The sequence below is a fragment of the Danio rerio genome, chromosome 15 (assembly GCF_052040795.2).
Source record: "Danio rerio strain M-AB ecotype USA chromosome 15, GRCz13ab, whole genome shotgun sequence".
NCBI lineage: Eukaryota > Metazoa > Chordata > Actinopteri > Cypriniformes > Danionidae > Danio > Danio rerio.
Window position 1 is genome coordinate 5,318,240 of NC_141035.1, and position 22,031 is coordinate 5,340,270.

The 22,031-nt window shown below is 37.9% G+C and overlaps 7 protein-coding genes across 10 annotated transcripts in view; 1 reads left to right on the top strand and 6 right to left on the bottom strand.

The window, feature by feature from the left end:
- Positions 1–22,031, bottom strand: part of brwd1 (bromodomain and WD repeat domain containing 1) — a 1,114,631-nt gene that overhangs the window by 353,200 nt on the left and 739,400 nt on the right. The window lies entirely within an intron of this gene.
- phkg1a (phosphorylase kinase, gamma 1a (muscle)) overlaps positions 1–22,031 on the bottom strand; it is an 831,529-nt gene that overhangs the window by 220,569 nt on the left and 588,929 nt on the right. The window lies entirely within an intron of this gene.
- Positions 1–22,031, top strand: part of mxf (myxovirus (influenza virus) resistance F) — a 250,465-nt gene that overhangs the window by 76,504 nt on the left and 151,930 nt on the right. The gene's annotated exons all lie outside the window — the stretch shown is intronic.
- Positions 1–22,031, bottom strand: part of arrb1 (arrestin, beta 1) — a 348,576-nt gene that overhangs the window by 5,165 nt on the left and 321,380 nt on the right. The gene's annotated exons all lie outside the window — the stretch shown is intronic.
- Positions 2,557–6,545, bottom strand: or62c3 (odorant receptor, family 62, subfamily C, member 3). Its single transcript, XM_087283670.1, has one exon. It carries the CDS (start codon positions 6,543–6,545, stop codon positions 5,721–5,723), a length of 825 nt encoding a protein of 274 aa, XP_087139796.1. The 3' UTR covers positions 2,557–5,720.
- On the bottom strand, positions 10,696–14,025 carry or62c1 (odorant receptor, family 62, subfamily C, member 1). 2 transcript variants are annotated; one of them, XM_087282276.1, is made up of 2 exons: positions 13,856–14,025; positions 10,696–13,782 (listed from the first exon to the last, which is right to left on the bottom strand). In XM_087282276.1, the coding sequence occupies exons 1-2, from the start codon at positions 13,871–13,873 to the stop codon at positions 12,835–12,837; spliced, it is 966 nt and encodes a 321-aa protein (XP_087138402.1). In that variant the 5' UTR covers positions 13,874–14,025; the 3' UTR covers positions 10,696–12,834.
- On the bottom strand, positions 19,474–20,418 carry or62c4 (odorant receptor, family 62, subfamily C, member 4). The gene is given in 1 exon segment (NM_001128392.1): positions 19,474–20,418. A coding segment is annotated over 1 exon segment (945 nt).

A 22,031-nucleotide genomic window follows, 5' to 3' on the forward strand; every position in this document is an offset into this window, starting at 1 on the left:
CTGCTTTGTTTACACTGCAAGATGGATCGGCGACAGGGACTATCACATTGCATGAAGAATCGCCGACAACTTCGTCCAAACTACGTCTTACAGCCAAAAACACGTAGTATATCTTTAGTTATTTACTACATAATGAGAAAGAAGCCTTTAATGGGGTAGAACATGTACATGTTTGCTCACCTGGGTTTAAAGGGAATTAGCCATTTCTCCTCAACGTTGATAATAAACTAATTTCTTTCTGTATGAAACGTCAAACAGACACGGTCGCTCCTGAGTCCTGTCAAACCTCCACTAGTTTTCCCTCCATTTCGTGGGTTCAAAAAAAACGAAAAAGAGCGCTTTTAACTTTTCCCCCAGCCTCCCGCTGGCCTGCAGCAGGTATACACACACGCACACACAAGTGAAAGCTGCTCTCTCATTGGCTGTAGGCGATCGCTGATGTTATTTTAAAACCTCAAAACCTGTCGGCGAGCCAAAATCGGGGCTAAAATCACGCAGTCTGAACTAGGCATAAGTTTCAGAACATGTAATGATGCCATACAAGTGAACGCCATTTGATGGCAGTACTGCACGCGGTACAGTTAGTGCAACCAGAAGAATTAGAACACCTTCTTGGATATTAAACTGCACTCAACCGTTAATGACTGAAAATGAGTCGGGCAAAAATAAATTGACTCTGACTGTTGTGTGTTTAAAGAAGAATGGACAGCAAAAAAATTCTTCACCAATATCGGATAAAAAGCAGTAGAGTAATATGCCAAGAAAGTATTGCTGTTTTTAAAGACTACAACCTAAGCGGACAAGAAAAAAAGGAGCACGGTGCGCTTTTTTAATGTCATAGGCAACGACTGAATCAGCTTGGTGTTTTGGGAGAGTGTTGCTGTTGATATCAATGTACCTTTATTTTCAGGCTCATTGTCCACATTAACACACTCATAAAAACATGACTTGGAATAACAAAGACCAATATTCTTCTTTTGTTTTATCTCATAGTTTTATAATGTTTGATATGAGCATATTCAGCCTGATCTCACGAGAAAACGAAAGTATTTTACGTTTTGCCAGTTTAGTGGCTAATTCGTACAAATTCGTACGAGTTCCGTCGTACAAAATTGTATGATTTTAAAAAGGAGGCATGGCACCTAACCCCACCCCTAAACCCAACCGTCATTGGGGGATAAGCAAATCGTACTAAATTGTACGAATTAGCCACTAAATCAAAAAGTTACAAATTGCCGTGAGATTGTGTTGGCATATTAATACAAGCTCAAATGGGATTGTTGTGAATTTGACTCAAATTGTATAATAATTGCTGGTTAAATGTGTTAATTGTTGTCATTGAATATATTTTCCATGTATACACCCACTTTAAAAAGTTCCTTTATCAAAGATTTGTGGTTTTATCAAGTTGATTGATCTGTAAATTCTAAAAGCAGTGCAAATTAGATTATTGTAAATTTGACTGAATATCAGACAATATCTTTTCTATTCTCCACTGTAAAAATGATTGCATTATTATTGTTTTATAAGGGATTATTTTATTGTTGTATGATGATTAATAAATAAATATAAATAGCAGTGCAAATTCATTTGACTTGTAAATTTAACTCAATAATAACTATTTAATTTTTTTTTATTTATTTATGTAACATGTTCCATGCATACTTCCACTATAAATAAATGTTATTTTTTGAAGTATTTGACATGTGGCTCTTCACTTGGTATGCAAAACTTGATGTGGCCCTCGGGTCGAAAAAGTTTGCCAACCACTCTTCTAAACAGTCTCTGGGTCATCACGTGTGACAATTTTGGACATCTTCTTGGACACTTTTAATGCTTCCAAACAGTTTGCTGAAGCTATATATTACTTGAGGTAGTTCAGTATGATGTGATTTACTGTCTATGTGTGATTTGATGAGACAGGAATTAAAGGACTGGCATGCCCTGGAGGGAAATCCTCCTGCTGACACCAGGCAACAGTTGATTAAACTGGGCTTGGCTCAGTCGGAAGCACTGCTGAAAGCCTCCATCATCCAGGTATTGTTTCTCGAGGAGTTTATAAACTCACAGAACTGGGTGAACCTCTGAAAGGATCTTGTGGACTTAGACACGGCTCCAAATGAATCAACATAGTTTATCAGCCTTCATGAAGCACATAAACACAGCTGTTCTCTCAATAAAATCCATGTTAGCCATTTAGCAATGAAGCTACAGACACCGGCACACAGAAGCACCCCCCATGACGCAAATCCGCATCTATTGCGCAGTGAATATGACGCGAGAATGACGTGTGAATGAAGTGAGTAAATTCAATACGTTCACGCGTCTATTTACACGCAAATAGCACTGGTGTGAACACAGCATTACAATGTAGATTGTGTCAAAGCAGCTTAACAAAGTCCTAGTAAATTGTAATTCAGACGAATTGAAAATTTGTCAGTCTAGTTTGAAATTATTTGTTAATTTCAGTGTGGATTAATTTTCACTGCTGGAAGTCCAAACATTGAAGAGTCCCAATAAATTATTTCTATTTCTTTTTTTTTTTTGTTTAGCTTGAAGTTGCCTTTATTTTATTTTTTATAATATTTTATTAAGCAGAAACTTTAATGACAGTAAGTACAAGACATGGAAACTGAATAGTATAATCTGCTGGTTTTGAACATTGTAATAATAAAATGCAGTCATGTAAACAACTGAAACATTATCCTTAACCCAAACCAAAATGACCCCACAAAAAGAGTAAATAAAAATGAAATAAATTAAAATCTAAAAAGCATTTAAATCTAAAAAAAAGGCAAGGTTTCGACAAAAGAAATCACAGGGTTCCACATTTTATAAAATAAACTGACAGTGTCCCTAAAAGAGTGTTTAATTTTTTCTAAATTCAAAAAAGACATTAGGGCTGTTTCTCAATATGTGTTCTTCAGCGGTCTTGCGTCCTCGTGTAACGTCATCGTGAGCTCCAAAGTTTAGTTCCAATACTCAAGACAGCAAGAACAAAGGACGTATGAAACTTCCTGGATGTGTTCTTTATATTGAGCACGCACCGATGCAGACTTGAGCATCAAACTCGCGCTAGAACTCCCAGAAGTCATGGAGGTGGGAAGCGCAGCATTTTATTTAGATTTATTATAAAAGTTCAGAGATATCACTTATGATCATTTAATGAAACAGTGAATATAAACATCACCATGAACATGCTAATAAAGGAATAAACACATTAAGGGTGTTCGTTTGCTGAAATTCATATTAAAATCTGTTTATTTATATTTTGCAACGTATATTTAGAATGTTTTTATACATAGTATATTTTTTAAAAAAAGGGAAAAACAATAAATCGTTGTATGAATGCTGTATTGTGGAAAAAGTGTGAAGGTCACTTGACCATGAGGAAGAACGCAGCATCTCATTTCTCAAAGGACGCGTTCTCTGCCCTTGCGGTCTCCCAAGTTCGTTCTTCCGAGGACACCTGGCAAGACCGGTCTCCACAAAAACGCAAGTCCGTTCTCTGCGTTCTTAGAATGGATAAACAGCCTAGGTCTTTTAGCCAGGAAAGATTTGCAGGGACACATGGGGATTTCCAATTTAGCAATATTTGCCTACTGGCTAGCAATGAGGCGAAAGCAATAATATTAATATGGCACTTATTATATAAAGCGTTATTAGGAGGTAAATCAAAATTGCTATTATTGGGCAGGGTTTCACTGAAATATTAAGAGCCCTTGATAGTATGTCAAAGAAAGACAACCAAAATTAACTCAATTTATGGCAGGTGTTAAATGTGTGTATGTGTGTGGTCTATTTCATTCATTTTATTGTCGGCCACTTATCCAGCACTTTTTATGCAGCGGATGCCCTTCCAGCTGCAACCCATCTCTGGGAAACATCCACACACACTCATACACTATGGACAATTTAGCCTACCCAATTCTCCTGTACCACATGTCTTTGAACTGTGGGGGAAACCGGAGCACCCGGAGGAAACCCACGCGAACGCAGGGAGAACATGCAACCTCCACACAGAAACGCTAACTGACCGAGCCGAAGCTCGAACCAGCGACTTGCACCACTGCGTCGCCCTCAATTATTTACATTTCTTAAAATATTCTAGAATAATTTCAAAAAAGAATTTGCTTATTCAGAAAGAAATAAGTAAATGATTATGGCAATCTTGATGAACAAGTATTTTTGATACTGATTTTTGAAACATGATAATTATACATTTATTAAACTAAATTATTGTATCTTGAGTGAGCCAAATGCTCAGAGAAACAACTAAAATACACACTGTTGGTATCACGAGTTGAATTTCATATTGATATTAAGCTACTATTGACAAAATAATGATTTAAAAATTATAAAAAAAATATGTATAACAAAATTATTGCAGAAACATTATTAAAACATTATTGAGGGGCGACGTGGTGGCGCAGTAGGTAGAGCTGTTGCCTCACAGCCGCTATTCAGCTGGGTCAGTTGGCATGTTCGCGAGGGTTTCCTCTGGGTGATCTGGTTTCACTCACAGTCCAGACATTCAGTAGTGTATGTGTATGAATGGGAGTGTGTGAGTGTTTCCCAGTGATAGGTTCCAGCTGGAATGGCATCCGCTGCATAAAACTAGTGGCGGGCAAAGCTAGGCTTCATGAAACACGGAAACAGTCGAAGCAAATGTGTCGAAGCTTCGAAACGTTTCGAAACCCCACTCATTTTTATGTATTGCACTGAAACAGCACTTTGTAACTTTGGTCTTTAAATAATGTAGCGGAGCAGTTAAGGTGTCTGACTAGCGTCCGGGAATGGTGGGTTCGAATTCAGGCTCATACTGCTATTTTGAAATGCTTTAATACCAGTTAGTAATGCTTTGCTCTTGTATCGTTTTGTTTCAACATTGGTCTGATATCCAATAAACAATTTGTGAAAAATTATGTCTTGTTTTGGTCTTAAAACAGGGTTGTTGCTAGATCAGAAACTGTGGCCTGAAGTTATCAAGAATTATTTATATTATTCACAAAATTTCCCATTTATTGTATTTTATTAACGTCTGCCCAATCCCTAAACCAAACTATCACAGTACTGTAAAAATATTAATTATTGTTTTACAGTGTTACAAAAATGATGCTAAATTGATGGCGTAACAGCAGCTGTATCCTATTTAGGCTACACAAAACAGAAACATGATAAAAACACATAAAACCATGATTTCAGAGTATTTGTCGGGATTCGAACCCAAAAAGTCATTTGAAGCATAGTAACATAGTGCCGACGCACAGTCCACTAGGCCATATGAGATGTGATTTTCCAACCTTGGCAGCCAAATGGATGTTCGGCAGGTCTCGAAACGCTTCTAAGGTGATCAATGCTTTGAATCGCTTTAGTCACGTGACCAGGTGTTTCGAAACACTTTAGTCACGTGACTTAGGTGCTTCGGATGATGCTTCGGTGCAGTGTTTTGAAACTCTTGCGCTTCGGGATCTCGACACTGTGTTGAAACGTCAGCTTCACGTCAGCCATCCCTACATAAAACATGTGCTGGATAAGTTGGCGGTTCATTCCGCTGTAGCAACCCCAGATTAATAAAGGGACTAAGCCGAAAAGAAATTGAATGAATGATTAAAAACATTATTGACAATGAAATATTAAACCAATGAACCAGCTTGTACAGACATAGTACTGGGTTTTTGTGTATAATTTTTATTTCCATGTGGTGAGACTGAAGTCTTTTATATTCCTACTTTATTTTTAGAAAAGAGTTTAATAACTTGCTGGCGAACTATTGTTAAATTTAACCCATAAATAAGGGGGTTTAAAATGGGTGGTATGAGTAGGAATTCAAGTGCCATGAAATTGCGCACACTGTGTGGTACATTCTTGGAACCAAAACGACTGTACAACACATCAAACAACAACGCAACAGTTACATTGATCAGTGAAAGCAGATGCGGCACACACGTTTGCATAAATTTACGCCTGCCCTCCGTTGACTTCACACACTTTCTAATCAACTGAAAATACGAGCAATATATCAATACACCATGTCCAAAGTAGACCAGAATAACAGTGAGCCCAAACACATTATTTACAGTGTTCGAGAAACATGACAGCTTTGCCACTGCCCAAATCTCACAGTATAACTTTTCAATAGTGGAGCCACATAAAACGAGTCTAGATAATAATACAATTAGCAAAGACATGCAAAATAATGGAGCCAGCCAACAGAAAAGGATCCACTCAACAACCCTTTGACTGGTCATTATTGAATGATACTCCAGTGGTCTACATATTGCCACATATCTGTCATAAGCCATCACTGTTAGTGTTGAAACGTCACACAAGGCGTACGAGTAAATGACAAATGTCTGTATCATACATCCAGCATAAGAAATCACATGATCTTGGGCAAATAAATCATATAAGAATTTAGGGTAGAATCCAGCAGTGCCAAAAAGTGCATTAGCACACAAATTGCATATAAACACATACATTGGCTCGTGAAGCTTCTTATGTGAGATTATAGCGACTATAACAGTGACATTACAAAACACCATTAGTGGATAAAACAGTACAGTTAAAGAAAACAACACATATCTGTTCTCCATCGTTTCATCCAGACCAGAGAGGGTAAATACTGAGACACTGGATTCATTCTCCAGCGATAGCTGCGTCTGGAATAATAGATAGTTATTATTCGGTTGTTATTATTAATAATGATGTAGAATAAAATAAATACAATGTGTTTTCAAATCAGCTGCATTGTATTTATGGAAATGAACACATCCTCTAACAATGGCACTTGTTTTGTTAGAGGACACTTCAAATCTTACCATGTTTTCCACGGGCATTTTTCATGTAGTGCTTTGGAAGTTCAGTTTGCTTTGTTATATATGGACACTGGTCTCATGCTGATTGCCTTGACCACGAACATTAAAAACATTTTTAACAAGCTCTCTAAAGGCTACTTTCAACTTCACTGCTCGTCATCTGTCCCAACCAAGCGGCAACCTCCCGCTCTCCCTCAGGAAGCCAATACGGAAGTAACTGAAACTGCAGTTCATCGGAATTCCGCTAGTCCTGGCTCCATATGGAGCAAATTTCATTTGAGCCCACTGTTAGAATGGCCAACGTTACAGCAGAAAGGGTGTTTAAAGCCTGTAAAAAGAACAATTTTGGTTCATACAGCTAATATTACCTTTCACGACAACTGTGAGGGGGTGAATTTTTTTATAACTCGTCCGTTTCCTTTATATTAAGTCATATTAAGTTTGCATAATTAAGGGCGTGGCCACTTGAGTGACAGCTAGATCTCGCTGGTCGCCATCACTTCACCTCAGCTGACTCCAGCAGATTAGCCACTGAACTTTGCATATTCATCCTATTTTTGTGCTGTTTTATGTGGCTATACACAGTCAACTGCCTTTTGGACTTATTTTCTACAATTATCAGATGATATGGCATGCTGTGTGCACATAATTGTGCTCACAAACCATTCACGTGGCCTCTGTTTCCCATGTGAGTAAACTTTTATACTTATATACCATCTCTATAAATGTATTTGTTTTATATAAGATCATTTATCATTTACATTTATGTTTAGAGCTGTAATGCACTCCAGAATCTGACAGATTGATTAGCTGTAGGCTCTAGAACAGTCATCTTGTCATACATTGCTATGCTGAATCTCATCAATAGTCTTGCATTTACTAACACAGACTATATCTAAAGTGTTTGGAAGTAATTCGCGTTTTCCTCCTGTAGAAAAACGTCATAAGAACAATGTTTAGTAGCTCAGTGTGTTACAGCAGTGTTTTAAAAGACTAAACACTTTATTGATATAGTGTATAGCCAAGCACATGTGGTCAGAACACAAACAAGTCGCAGGTAATGAAGTATTAAGCATTCTTCCAAAATGCCAGCAAGTGTCCGTAGCTCCGCTCACTCTCCGCCTCTTTGCCCTTGTTTGGTATCCCGATGTGGGTGCGATGACGCGCGAACAAAATGAAGACGGTTGGCCGCGCCTACTTGTGGCGTCTTTTGCACAGCGCTCATTCAGTTAAGGCACAGCTAAACTATGTTTTGATTTGAATGTGCCTAATGTTGGAGCATATCTGATCATTTCTGGAAGCTGATTCCAGCAGCGAGGGGTGCAGTAGCTGAAGGCGGATTCACCCTGCTTTGACTGAACTCTTGGAATTTCTAATTTACTTGATCCTGAAGACCTGAGGGATCTGTAAGGTTTGTATTCAGTTTGTATATCTGTAATGTAATGAGGTCCTTGTCCATTGAGTGATTTATAGACAAGTAATAATACTTTTTAAAAAAAAAAATTCATTAGTCGTCTGTTATGTTGATACATCGGCACATACAAATACAGTCTTCAAGATAAGATCTAAACCATTTAAGGACCATGCCAGACAGCCCAACCCAGTTTTCCAGCCTATCCAGAAGTATGCTGTGATCGACAGTGTCAAATGCAGCACTGAGATCGAGCAGTACCAGCACTGTTAGTTTGCTTGAATCTGTATTTAGGCGTATATCATTGATTATCTTTATAAGAGCAGACTCTGTAATGTGATGTGTGTTTTTAAAATCTTTGAGTTTTTGTCTTTAAATTACACACTCTCGTGAGAAGTCAGGTACAATGTTGTTACAGGTATGTGTTAGTGCACGTGATTGGCTGTTTGGTACTCACTTTTGAGCTCATTATAGCTCGATTATGTTAAAGCTGCTGTGGGCCTATGTACATTTTTGACTCTTCATTCATTCATTCAGCTTAGTCCCTTTATTAATCAGGGGTCGCCACAGCGGAATGAACCGCCAACTTATCCAGCATATGTTTTATGCAGCGGATGCTCTTTCATCACTGAGAAACATCCATACACTCTCATTCAAACACACCACGTACAATTTATCTCACCCAATTGACCTATAGCACGTCACCCAGAGAAAACCCACACCAACACAGGGAGAACTTGCAAACTCCACACAGAAATACAAATATTGTAAATGCCTACATTAGCTTATTAGCTAACAGTATAGAGCTTGAGACTCTCATTGTCCATTGCGCTAATTCGTATTGGTGTGGTCAAAAAGGCAACCTGCTTGTGCGTCACGTTTGGAGAGGGGATGGATGAAAAAACATTCCAATATTTTACATTTGTACTACAATACCTAGTTCTGCCTTGATTTATCAATCTTACATGTAGTTTTAAAAACACACATTGCTGTTAAAACATAGATGCAGATTGTTTTTCAAAAGCATTTTATTAAAACATGAAATACACCAGAGCACTGGTTTATTTGATATGAACAAATTCACAAATATGAATATGAACAAATATGATCATACTTTATTTCATGCTCAAGAGCCATGCCTTAAAGGAGGGGTGTCCAAACTCGGTGATGGAGGGCCGGTGTCCTGCATAGTTTAGCTCCATTTTGCTTCAACACACCTGCCAGGAAGTTTCTATTATATCTAGTAATGGCTTAAATAGCTGGTTCAGGTGTGTTTGATTAGAGTTAAAGCTAAACTCTCCTGGGGTGCGTTTCCCAAACAATGACATAAAGCTGCGGTCACACTGGGCTTTTCTCCCCATAGACTTCCACTCATACGCAAGAAAATGCATCAGACCGGAAACGCAGCATCATGCGTCAAGTTTCGCAGGTTGCTGCGGTGCAAAGTTCCAACTTGATGAACTCTGACCTGCGAAATCGCATCATTGACTGTGTGAGACCAGTCGAGGATCAAAACATGACTTCTCTGGACAACAATTTAAAATATGGAGCAATCGCTCGCTTTTTAAAATATCTAATAAGCTTGTTTAATCCCGCCCCTTTAAGCATGATTCCCAGAATATGGCATGCTCAAACTCTAATGTGACCGCAGCTTAATTCGCGGATAATCATAGTACGATGCATCGTTTGCGAAAAGAACGATGTAGTGACAAGTGTTTCCCAAAACCTGTAGTCTCTCTGTTGCAGATCCATCATTTGAACCACGTAAGTTATAACGTAAAATGCTCATAATGGTGCTCTAAACGGGGTGGAGTTACAACTTCTTTAGAGAAGAACCAATGCAATCTCACAGCAATTTGTAACTTTTTGATTCAGTGGCTAATTCATATGAATTTGTACGATCTAATTCGTACAGTTTACTAAGATTTGCTCATCACCCAATGACGGTTAAGGGTGGGGTTGGGTGCCACACCTCCTTTTTAAAATCGTACATTTTCAAATGACTGAACTCAAATTAGCCACTAAACTGTCAAATTGTAAAATACTTATGTTTCCTTGTGAGATCAGGCTGGGAGAACCCCATTTTTATTTGTGCAAATTATATCGTTTTTGTATGCATACGCAAAAAAATCCAAAATTAGTTTTGGTAAAAACATGCACTCATTTTTTTTATTAATTGAAATATATGTAAATGGGTCATATAGGACCAAAGTTTCCTTTACAAATATTATTGAGAACATTACATATTCTATTCTAAAACATAAAATCAATTACAAAAGCTTACACGTATTCTAATATCATTTATAAATCATAAATAAATCAATAATGAAGCGATTTATTAAAAAATGAAATTTAATATTTATTTTTTATTAGAAAATGAAAAAAATCCTGCTTTAATAATAATATTAATAATAATGAGGATGATGATTATCAAGGAGGATATTGTGTATTTATTTTTTATTTTTTGAAAGGTCTACTTTTACAATTTGACACATGTAAACCACTGCAGAAATGTTCTAACCAACAGGCCCATGTCATATACAGTACAGATACTTAATAAATGACCTACTATAATTTCAAAGCATTAACATATGCTATGTTTTTTGCTCTCACAAGCTTTAGAGATGAACATAAATTCTGCTTTTAAATAATAGTCACCTATAACTTTCGTCATGAGCCACGGCTGTGTTTGAAATGACATCAATATTTTCAAAGTGCACTGCAAAGAGAGCACAATTGTAAACATGAAAATCGCTAAAACTGAACTGTAAAAATACTTTGAAAGCAAATTACACCAAAGAGAGATGACTTTTATGCTTTTAAAAAAAATCATTCCAAGTTTAAACGTTAGAATGTTTTAAAGGGCCATGAAACCCCTCATTTCAGCAGGGTGTTTTCACAACTCTACTTTGGAAAAAGTCTGAAAAGTGGGCGTGTCCAGCTCTGTTTAGGGGGGAGTGTCGGAGGAACTAAAGTGGGAGTGTCTATTTGGGCACGCTGAGTTTCAGAGTCAAAACACACACACACACACAAACACACACAGGGGAGAAAGGGACTGTGTTTACATGGACATCTGTAGTCGAATTATTTGCCAAATTATTAAATAGTGGACTTTAACTGCAGTTTGGCTCTTTCATTCAGGGAATTCATTCATGCCCCTCGCGACAAACGAGATATTTGATTCGAGAAACTGCTCTAAGCGTGTATTTTTTTATGCAATGTTTGATACCGCACGGCGAATGAGAGAAAAAAACAACCTCAGCATTTCCCGGAAACTTAGATGCACTCGGCAGGTAGCGTCAGAAAGCCGCGTGTGTTATCCCGGTCACAAAATGCGGTGAAAACCCTACACGAGGTTAAAGTTTGGTTGTAGTGCTAACATGTTTACATTCGGTGCAATAGTTTGTTCGATACGAACAAACTGAATAAACAAAGAGCACTGGACGCTCACTTACCAAATTTGTAGAGACAGGACAATCACCAGCAACTAGAGCCGCGTCTTTATTAAGAGGAGACTACAAGCGAATCCGGATCTCAGCGTTTGCAGATGAGAACAGCTCTCAGGTAAACAATGTGCCTCCTTAGACACGTAAGTTATTGTTGTCCCGCGTCGCGTACACTGTTAATCCACACGTGAGTCCAGCTGAGCTCAGAGAGAAAATGAAAACAAAACTTAACTGCAGCAAACTATAAAAGCAACACTTCACGCTTGTTTTGCCAACACAACGTGGCGTCTCTGTCGTCTAAACACTGTGACCGTAAAGAATATTAATGAAGTTGCACAATAAAGCGCGCTGATTGGTTTGAACCAAGCCATACTCATGCATTAATGCATCACACTGTAAGACATAATAAGACACACTCTAGCACAGACGTCCAGTCTGCACGCTGCAATACACGCTATTATCTTATAGCCGTGACGCAGCTTCAAAACTTCGTTTCAAACCGGAAGTACGAATTTGCTTGAAATAACGCAAAAACAGCCAATTTAAACTTTTTAGTGAAATATAGGTGTCCTAATAGTGTTTTTAGCAGTGTGTGACACATATACGACTGTCAACAGCTCAAAAAATGTGTTTTGGTGTTTTGTGACCCTTTAAAGGAATAGGGCATATTTAGAATAACTGGGATTAGACAGCCAGGAACTATGCTTCTAACTCCAGCTCTAGAGATGTAGTTGCATGCATATAAGTTTGCGACACAGTGTGCAAATGTTCGTTGGAACGATGGATTTGGGAAACACGAAATCAACGAATTATGTTTGTAACGACGGAACTTGCGACCTTGCTAACGATGGTTTTCGGAAACGCACCCAAGGACACCGACCCAACAGGACCGAGTTTAGACAGCCAAAAATAAAAAATTTCCATCATTTACAAACTCTTAAAATGTTCTAAAACAGTTTTTTTTTTTTGTCCTGTTGAAAAGATATTTTTTAGAATGCTGGAATCCTGTAACCATAGACATCCATAGTAGGAAAAACAAACACTATGCTGGTCAATGGTTACAGGTTTCCAACATTCTTCAAATTATGTATTTTGTGTGTGTGTGTGTACAACTTTTAAAAGTTAAAAAAAAAGCATAGCTTGTAAATGATAAAAATATTCAGTCAGATATTACCACTTGTTTTTTGTAAAAGAGTCTTATAACTTGTTGGCGCACAGCTGTCAGATTCAATCCATAAATCAGGGGGTTTAAAATAGGTGGTACAAGAAGAAATTCAAGAGCCATGAAATTGCGCACACTTTGTGGCAGATTCCTCGAACCATAACGACTGTACAACACATCAAACAACAACGCAGCAGTAACATTAATCAGTGAAAGCAGATGCGGCACACACGTTTGTATAAATTTGTGTCTGACTTCTGTTGACTTCATACACTTTTTAATCAGGTGAATGTATGAGCAAAATATCAATACTGCATGTCCAAAATATGTAAGAATAACAATGTACCCAAACACGTTATTAATAGTTGTAGAAAAACATGAAAGTTTTGCCACTGCCCAAATCTCACAGTATAACTTTTCAATAGTGGAGGCACATAAAGTGAGCCTAGCTATTAACACGATGAGAACAGACATGCAAACAAATGGAGCCAGCCAACAGAAAAGGATGCACTTAAGAATCATACGGCTTGTCATTATTGAATGATACTCCAGCGGTCTACATATTGCCACATACCTGTCATACGCCATCACCGTTAGTGTTGAAAAGTCACACAAAGCAGACGAATAAATGACAAATATCTGAATCAGACACCCAACATAAGAAATCACGTGATCATGGGCTAATAAATCATACAAGAATTTAGGATAGAAGCCAGAAGTACCAAAAAGCCCATTTACACAAAGATTACATATAAACATGTACATTGGCTCATGGAGCTTCTTATTTGACATTATAGTGAACATTACAGTGACGTTACAAAACACCATCAGAGGATAAAAGAGTGCGGTGAAAGAAAAAAACACAATTCTGTTCTCCATGGTTTCATTCAGACCGGAGAGTTTAAATACTGAGACGCTGGATTCATTCTCCAGCTGTTGCTGCATCTGGAATTAAATGTCATTTGTAAAATGTTACCATGAATAAGCTTTTTCAGCACCAACACACTTGAAATCTTACCATGTTCTCTGTTGGCATGCTTCCTGTGGCGTTTGAAAAGCTTCAACTTGGATTGCTATATATGGACACTGGTCTCATGCTAATTGCCTTGACCACACGTATTAAAAACAGTGTTGACAAGTTCTCTAAAGGATTCTTTACGCTGAAGATAAAATAAAACGTCAGTCTCTACCCATCTAAGGATGAAAAAAGAAAAAAAAGATTTGCATTGTCAGGAATAATAACCTTTTCAACCATATTTCTGCCACCAGTTTTCCCACCACATTTGAAACTAGTAATTAATAATCTATTTTTTTTACAGTTATTGTATTGAGAGCTGCCAATTTTTTCACAAATTCACTTACTATATAGTGCATAAATCGGTTACTAGTAGGGCCAGATGGAATCTGCCAGCCTGATCTCACGAGGAAAACGTAAGTATTTAAAAAAAAAAACTAAGATAACAGGATTGGTTTGCACAACAGAGGGCAGTGGGGCATATGGTACTTTAATTATTTTTTATTGTTTTTATAAAAATTTTATTAAAATTACTGATTTTATGGAATCATATTTATATTAGGAGGTATTTTAGGATTAAATTTTAATGTGTATGTATGTTACATGTTGTCTTGTTGGTGACGATGTACAGCAGAACCTTTTTTCTAAAACAAATTTCTCCTACGGGAGACAATAAATTTTACCTTGACCTTGACCTTGTTTTGTCAGTTTAGTGGCTAATTCATACGAATCAGTACGAGTTCAGATGTACGAAAATGTATGATTATCATGATGATATGATATGTCATTGGGTGATGCGCAAATCGTACTAAATAGTATGAATTAGATCTTATGAATTCATACGAATTAGCCACTAAATCAAAAAGTTATGAATTGCCGTGAGATTGCGTTGAATCCACGGACGGTTCTTGCTATTTTTGAGAATTTTGGTAAAAAAATCTGCGGAATTGTTTTGGAAGTATCATAACTAAAACCGTAGGGCCCTATCATACACCCGGCGCAGTGTGGCGCAAGGCGTGATGCAATAGTCTTTTGGTAGTTTCAGCTTGGCGCAAGAGTCGTTTTGAGGCGTTGCGCTACTCTGTTTGAATAGCAAATGCATTAGCGCTTATTTGTGCGCCCATAGGCGTTCTGGTCTAAAAAGAAAGGCGTTCTGAGGCGGACCGCTGGCGCGCTGCTATTTTGAGAAACTATAATAGATTTTTCATTAGACCAAAACTAGCCCGGTCTAAACTCCGGCGCAGAGTTGCGCCTCGCTTGCGCACTGCTTAACACGCACAAGAGAGCAATAGGCAAATATCTTTACATGTGAAAAAAATTAAATATTAAGGATATATATAGGATATAATAAGAATAGATATAGGATATAAATATAAAGGATTAAAATATTACAAAACATATTATTTTCTAGCCTTCATAAATATGAAAAATCACTGCTTTTATGTCTTCATCTTGGGAGGCTTTTTCAGTTCATTTCTAACAATTTGCTTTTGTATAATGCTATTATTATTAGCAGTATTATTTATTATATCCAAATGTATATTTGTTTTATTAAAAACAAGCTTAGATTTGCCCACCTGTCAGGTTTTAGATGTCAGTGTTTTAGGATATAACTCAGGTTTTTGAGCACATTTTGTTATTATTATTCATTTATTCGTTTGCTGGAAATTAAAACTGAATTTAGAAATAGTTTTGAAACGAATATTTGCGCTTAACAAACAAAAGTATTTATTTATAGACTAATTGATGTCTGTGCGTAAAGGTTTCCCTATCCAAGAGCGAAAGTGAAAGTAGATCAATTATCTCTCAATCTCACGCAGTAGATGCTCTGTTTAACTGTTTTCTGTTTAAAAACTGTCAACTGTCAACTGTTTGCTTCTGAAATGCTCATTTTTTCCACTTAGACTTACTTTGCGTCCTGTAAATGGCGAATGCGCTCTTGGCGCGACGCAGCTGGCTCTTAAAGGGAATGGGAGATGAGACTAATTGGTTTATTCTTAAAACACACCTATAACTCATTAAGAAAATAAACTCAACCCTTTTAGACCATGCGCCGAAGCGCAAGGCAGATTTCCCGTCCTTAAATTAGCAAAAAACGCGTCCTGACACGCCCTGAAAGCATTTGCGCCCTGCGTTTTGCGCATGGACCGTCAAAATAGAGCCATTAATATGTAAAATAAAAAAAAAATATCTTTTTAACTTTTATTTAATGTTTAAAATGCAAATCCAATTAGATTAACTTTATTTGGTAAACAAAGCAAGTCTTCTATATACTAAATCTACTAAAAGACAGAAAGTATTACTGTAGAAACAGTAACATTTAAATTTATTGTACTTCACACTTAGCTTACGATTTATACATAGCTTGTTTGGCGTGCTGTCCCGGGAGAGAGCCCTGAGCTCAAGGGATCCTCGAGCCCAGGGCTCCCTCCTTTCGCAGTGCAAGGGGAGATTGAGCTCAGGTCGATCTCAAACTCCTCCGCTGTTGAGGCCAAGGCAAACGTCCTAAGAGTAAGACATTAGGAAAAAGTTTTAGGCTTATTTTATTTATAATATGGACCACATTTGGATGGTGGGAGGAAACCGGTGAACCCGGGGGAACATGCAAACTCCACACAGAAATACCAGATGGCCCAGTGAGGACCCAACGCCATTGGTATTCTTGCTGTGAGGCATCAGTGCTAGTCACTGAGCCACTGTGCCGCCCATTCTTGATAAAGGTGAAACAAGGAGATGAAGGGGGTTTCTTACAGACAAATATAGTTGATAGTTGTAGAAAGGAAATGAGGGTATATATATATATATATATATATATATATATATATATATATATATATATATATATATATATATATATATATATATATAGTGACTTGGGATCCTTTGATTGGAGGATCGTGATTAGCGAATGTGGACAGCTGGGTCAATCATGAGCACATGCTCCTCTCAAAATGAGTTTAAAATTAAACTTCATATAAATCAGATGAACATTTTAATATTAATCAATAATATTTTCAGTAATTAATTTAAAAACTGAATAAATATAGATTTACACGCATTTAATCCATTAAATAAACAGAATTAATCATGAGCTAGAAATCTGTGGAATTCTGCGCACGCAGATTCCATGTGGGCCTAACAATTAGGGCATATCACAGATAGTATGCTAATAGGAATGCTATTAATCTCACTAACTCAATTACTCTGGCATGTGTTTTACCAGCAGATTCGAAAACCTGGTACAAAACACTCAGTGTTGTGAAATAGAGGTGTAATTGGGCCATAAAAGTTAGGCCCTAACGCGACAGAATTCGGCCAGAGACCGACAAGTACATTTTGATTGGCAGTTTTTTAAAAGCCTAAACCCGTTTATAGCCCGACATTATTCAAACATGCACATGCACACAGCTCTTTTGCCTTTTTTCAAGAATGAGTCGTTTATATGTGTTTAAACATAATTTATTCGTAACAAACGTAGGCTATTGGCCACTTGGAAGTTAAAACAAAGAAATAAGTCCTCTGTAACATTGTAACATCAAAGTCTCTAAGTAGGCCTAGAGACTTAGAGGTGCATACACTTAGCCTTTAAATTGGCCATCACACTAATTAAGTCTTTCCTAATGTAACCCCGCCAGTCCTATGCCACCCAACCCGCTGCAAGCTGGTATCGAACTGGTGACCTTCCGCATGGGAGTCAGTTGCTCTAACAAGGAGACTGAAGACCATGGCCTCCAGTGTCTGTCGCTAAAGCATCTTTAGAGGTCAGAGAAGTGAGGTTTACCTGCACAGCACTTCATTAGCTGGCCTCCGTTAAACTAACAAATACAATTAAAATAAATAGTAAATTATGACGTGTATAATGAAATTAAGATAAAGGCTCTGTGGGATTTGTTTTGCCACTTTTTTTCACAATCTGGCATTAATGTGACGGTGAAGCTGAATATTAAAAGATTAATGCCAACCTTAGCCTAATGCCATCATATGGATTTACTTTCATCGGCTATACACCGGCCTCCCAGCTCCATGAATGTCGGTGCCGTCACTTATTGTTCCACGATCTGTAAATGTAGCTTGTGTGGATGCTACTGCGCTACTTGCTTAAAGTAATGTTCCCTACTAAAAAAAAAAACAGCTTAAACCAGCCTAGGCTGGTTAGCTGGTTTTAGGGTTTTTTGGTCATTTCCAGCCTTTTCCAGCCTGGTCTTAGCTGGTCAGGCTGGGAGATGACCAGCTAAACCCAGCTTAACCAGCCTAGCCAGGTTTGTAGCCCAGCCAAAACCAGCTATGTCCAGCTATGTCAAGCTGGTTTTAGGTGGATTTGGCTGGTCATTTTCCTAATGACCAGGCTGGAAATGGCTGGAAACCAGCCTGGAAATGGCCAAAAAACCCTCTAAAACCAGGATGGTCAAACAGCTAAAACCAGCCAACCCCCCTAGGCTGGTTTAAGCTTGATCTTTCAGCAGGGTTCGCTACAGAAAAGCTATTTGATTTAGAAAGAAGTGACGCTACCGCCATGCTACTGAGAAATGTAGTTAAGCTAGTAGCCTCACTACTTGTTGCGATGCTACTGCCCAACACTGGTTATTATTATTTATTGTAATTCAATATTTAACAGTCCATAATTTAGGTGGCCTCGGCAGACCAAAGGTTGTCCTGAATGCTGACACTTCTCAAGAACTTTGCTCAGCTAAGGCCTTTACCAGGACAACGCTGGACAGAAAATTACCTCCAGGACAATTGGTCTTAAGGCTGAGAAAAATGATTTGAGCAGACTTTGGTGTGGCAGCTATAACATGGGAGGATTCAAGTCCTTTTAATTTAAAGGTTTAGCCACCATAACATACCATTTAGTCCATCACATCCCGCAGCTGCTCAGATGAATTGATATCTGTGAAAAATTGATACCCTGGGCAAAAGAGCAGGTGCTGACTGACAGCTGATAACAAAATAGCGCCCTTTTCTCCTTTTCTGTATTTAATCTGTTCACAGGGTTTCATTATATTGTATTATTTTTGACAAGTTGTTTTACTATCGTTTATGACAGAAAAGTTCTTATTTGGGCAACGCAGTGGCACAGTGGGTGGTACAAACGCCTCACAGCAAGGTTAGAGCCTCGGCTGGGTCAGTTAACGTTTCTGTGTAAAGTTTCTCTTTATGTTCTCCCCTTGTTCGTGTGGGTTTCCTCTGGGTGCTCCGGTTTCCTTCACAAGTCCAAATACATGTGGTACAGGTGAATTGGATAAGCTAAATTGTCCGTAGTGTATGTATGTGATTGAGGGCATCCGCTGCATAAAACATATGTTGGATAATTTGGCGGTTCATTCCGCTGCGATGACCCAGGATTAATAAAGCCGAAAATAAAATAAAAGGATGTTATAGCAAAATACAATTTTACATGAACATGAATGCATAAGCTTAAATGCACAAAGTCCATCCAAAAATGTCCAGAAACATTCTTATTAAGTGAAAGCTGATCAAACGTTGCTTAATTTTTCTGCCTAACAACATGCTTTATTCATGGTAAAATCATTGTATTATGCAGCCATTTGTGGCTAACTTGTTCACAATTAGAATTATTTTCCCGGATCTTTTCCCGAAGCACAGGATCTTTTCACTTTTACTTAGATATTCTCTGTTGTTTTCCTGAAAAACATGTTAATAATTTCCTGGCGTACTGTTTTCATTTTTAGCCCATAAATGAGAGGGTTTAAAATGGGTGGTACTAGTAGGAATTCCATGGCCATGAAGTTACGCAGACTTTGTGGCACATTCTTTGAGCCATAGCGAGTAAACAGTACATCAAACAACATGGCAATTGTCACATTCATCAATGCGAGAATGTGCGGCACACATGTTTGTATGAATTTGTTCTTGTCCTCTATTGATTTCCTGCACTTTCTCATTAAGTAGATGTACGAGCAAAACACCAACACCGCATGCCCAAAATATGTAAGAATAACAATGAACCCAAACACGTTATTTACAGTTGTAGAAACACATGAAAGTTTCGCCACTGCCCAAATCTCACAATATAACTTTTCGATAGTAGAGCCACATAAAGGCAGCCTAACTAGCAATAAAATCAGAAAAGAGATGGAAAATATCGCAGGCAGCCAACAGAAAAGAATACATTTAAAAATTTTCTGATTAGTCATTATTGAATGATACTCCAGGGGTCTACATATTGCCACGTACCTGTCATACGCCATCACGGTTAGTGTTGAGAAGTCACAAATAAGATATGAATAAATGACAAGTATCTGTATCATACATCCAGCATAAGAAATCACTTGATCCTGGGCTAACAAATCATACATGAACTTAGGGTAGAATCCAGAAGTGCCATAAACCCCATTTACACATAGATTGCATATAAACACATACATTGGTTCATGAAGCTTCTTATGTAAGAAAATAGTCAGGATTACAGTAACATTACAGAGGACAACCAGAGGATAAAACAATGCGGTGAAAGATAACAAAACATATCTGTTCTCCATTGTTTCACTCAGAGCAGAGAGTGTAAAGACTGAGACGCTGGACTCATTCTTCCACAGTGACTGCATCTTGAATAATATGCCAATATTATATGGACTTTTTACATGAAAACTAATTAGAAAACAAATTATTCGTAAACATCAATTAATTTGAATAGCCACAGTAGGAATCTGTAGATGAAGAAGCACAAACAATGACAAGAAATTCTCAAACAGTAGCATACAGTACATAGTTGTATCAGTATAACATAATTCTCACCGTGTTCACTGTTTGCATGTTTCCTGTTGGGTTTCGTTATGCTTCAACTTGGTTTGCTTTATATGGGCGCTGGTCTCATGCTAATTGCCTTGACCACAAACATTGAAAGCAGTTTTAACAAGCTCTCTAAAGACTATATTCTCTTAAGTTAAAATGCTGAAACTGCCTCTTTATAACCGCATGAGTAGATCAAGCAAAAATAACATTTACATTTAGTCATTTAGCAGACGCTTTTAGCCAAAGCGACTTACAAATAAGGACAAGGAAGCAATTTACACAATTATAAGAGCAACAATGAATAAGTTCATTCATTTTATTGTCAGCTTAGTCCCTTTATTAATCTGGGGTCGCCACAGTGAAATGAACCGCCAACTTATCCAGCAAGTTTTTACACAGCAGATACCCTTCCAGCCGCAACCCATCTCTGGGAAACATCCACACACACACTCATACACTACGGACAATTTAGCCTACCCAATTCACCTGTACCACATGTACCACGGAGGAAACCCACGCGAAGGCAGGAAGAACATGCAAACTCCACACAGAAATGCCAACTGAGCCGAGGTTCGAACCAGCGACCCATCGCCACTCCGTCGCCCCTTTTCGTACATTAAGTACAAAATTAGTGTGGGAAAATAGAGCACTTTTAGTACATTACTAAAAAGTGTACTAAGTATACTTAAATAAAGTGTATTTTAGTGCACTTTTTTTTCCCCTGGGATTTAAGATTGCATCTACATGCTACGGAACCCCGGAAGGGACGTATTGGAGGAGAAAAAAATTGGCTGGGTGAAAAAAAATAATGGGTGAAAGAAAAAAATGGGTGGGAGGAAAATATATATTTCTAAGTTTTTGCGTTCCCTCGCAAGGATGTTTCTCCACAAACACTTCCTGTTCACTTCACTCATGTAAACCCTCCCGTTTTTGCCGAAATTCTCCCGTATTTTACCATTCTATCCCACTTTCTTTACATTAATACTGTGCGCTGACTGACAGACGCGCTCCATACAATAAACTGATCCCAGATCAGCGTCTGTACACGCCATTTACAGAGGAGTGGGTGTATGTTTAAACAGACAAATACACTAATAATATGAAACATCTTTGTCCTGCATGTTTTATTTTAAACAGCTTATTTTCTCTTAAATGAGCACAAACAGTTTCTAAAGTAATGGACTGCTTTCATTATAGATCTGTGCATTCTTACAGAGACACCTCTGTTATCAAACTAAACAAAACATGAGATTCATTTGCTGCTCACTTGTTTGATAACAGAAGTGTCTCTTTAAATGGCACGTACAGACGCTGATCTGGGATCAGTTTATTGTACGAAGCGCGTCTGTCAGTCAGCGCTTATACATGCATTCACTGGTTCAGAGGTTGCAAAGTGAAAGGCGACGATCAGCGCACAGTAATGTAA

What these genes read in the sequence shown, in the direction of transcription:
- or62c3 (XM_087283670.1), bottom strand. Translation starts at nt 6,545, where the DNA reads ATGGTGTTTTGTAATGTCACTGTTATAGTCGCTATAATCTCACATAAG.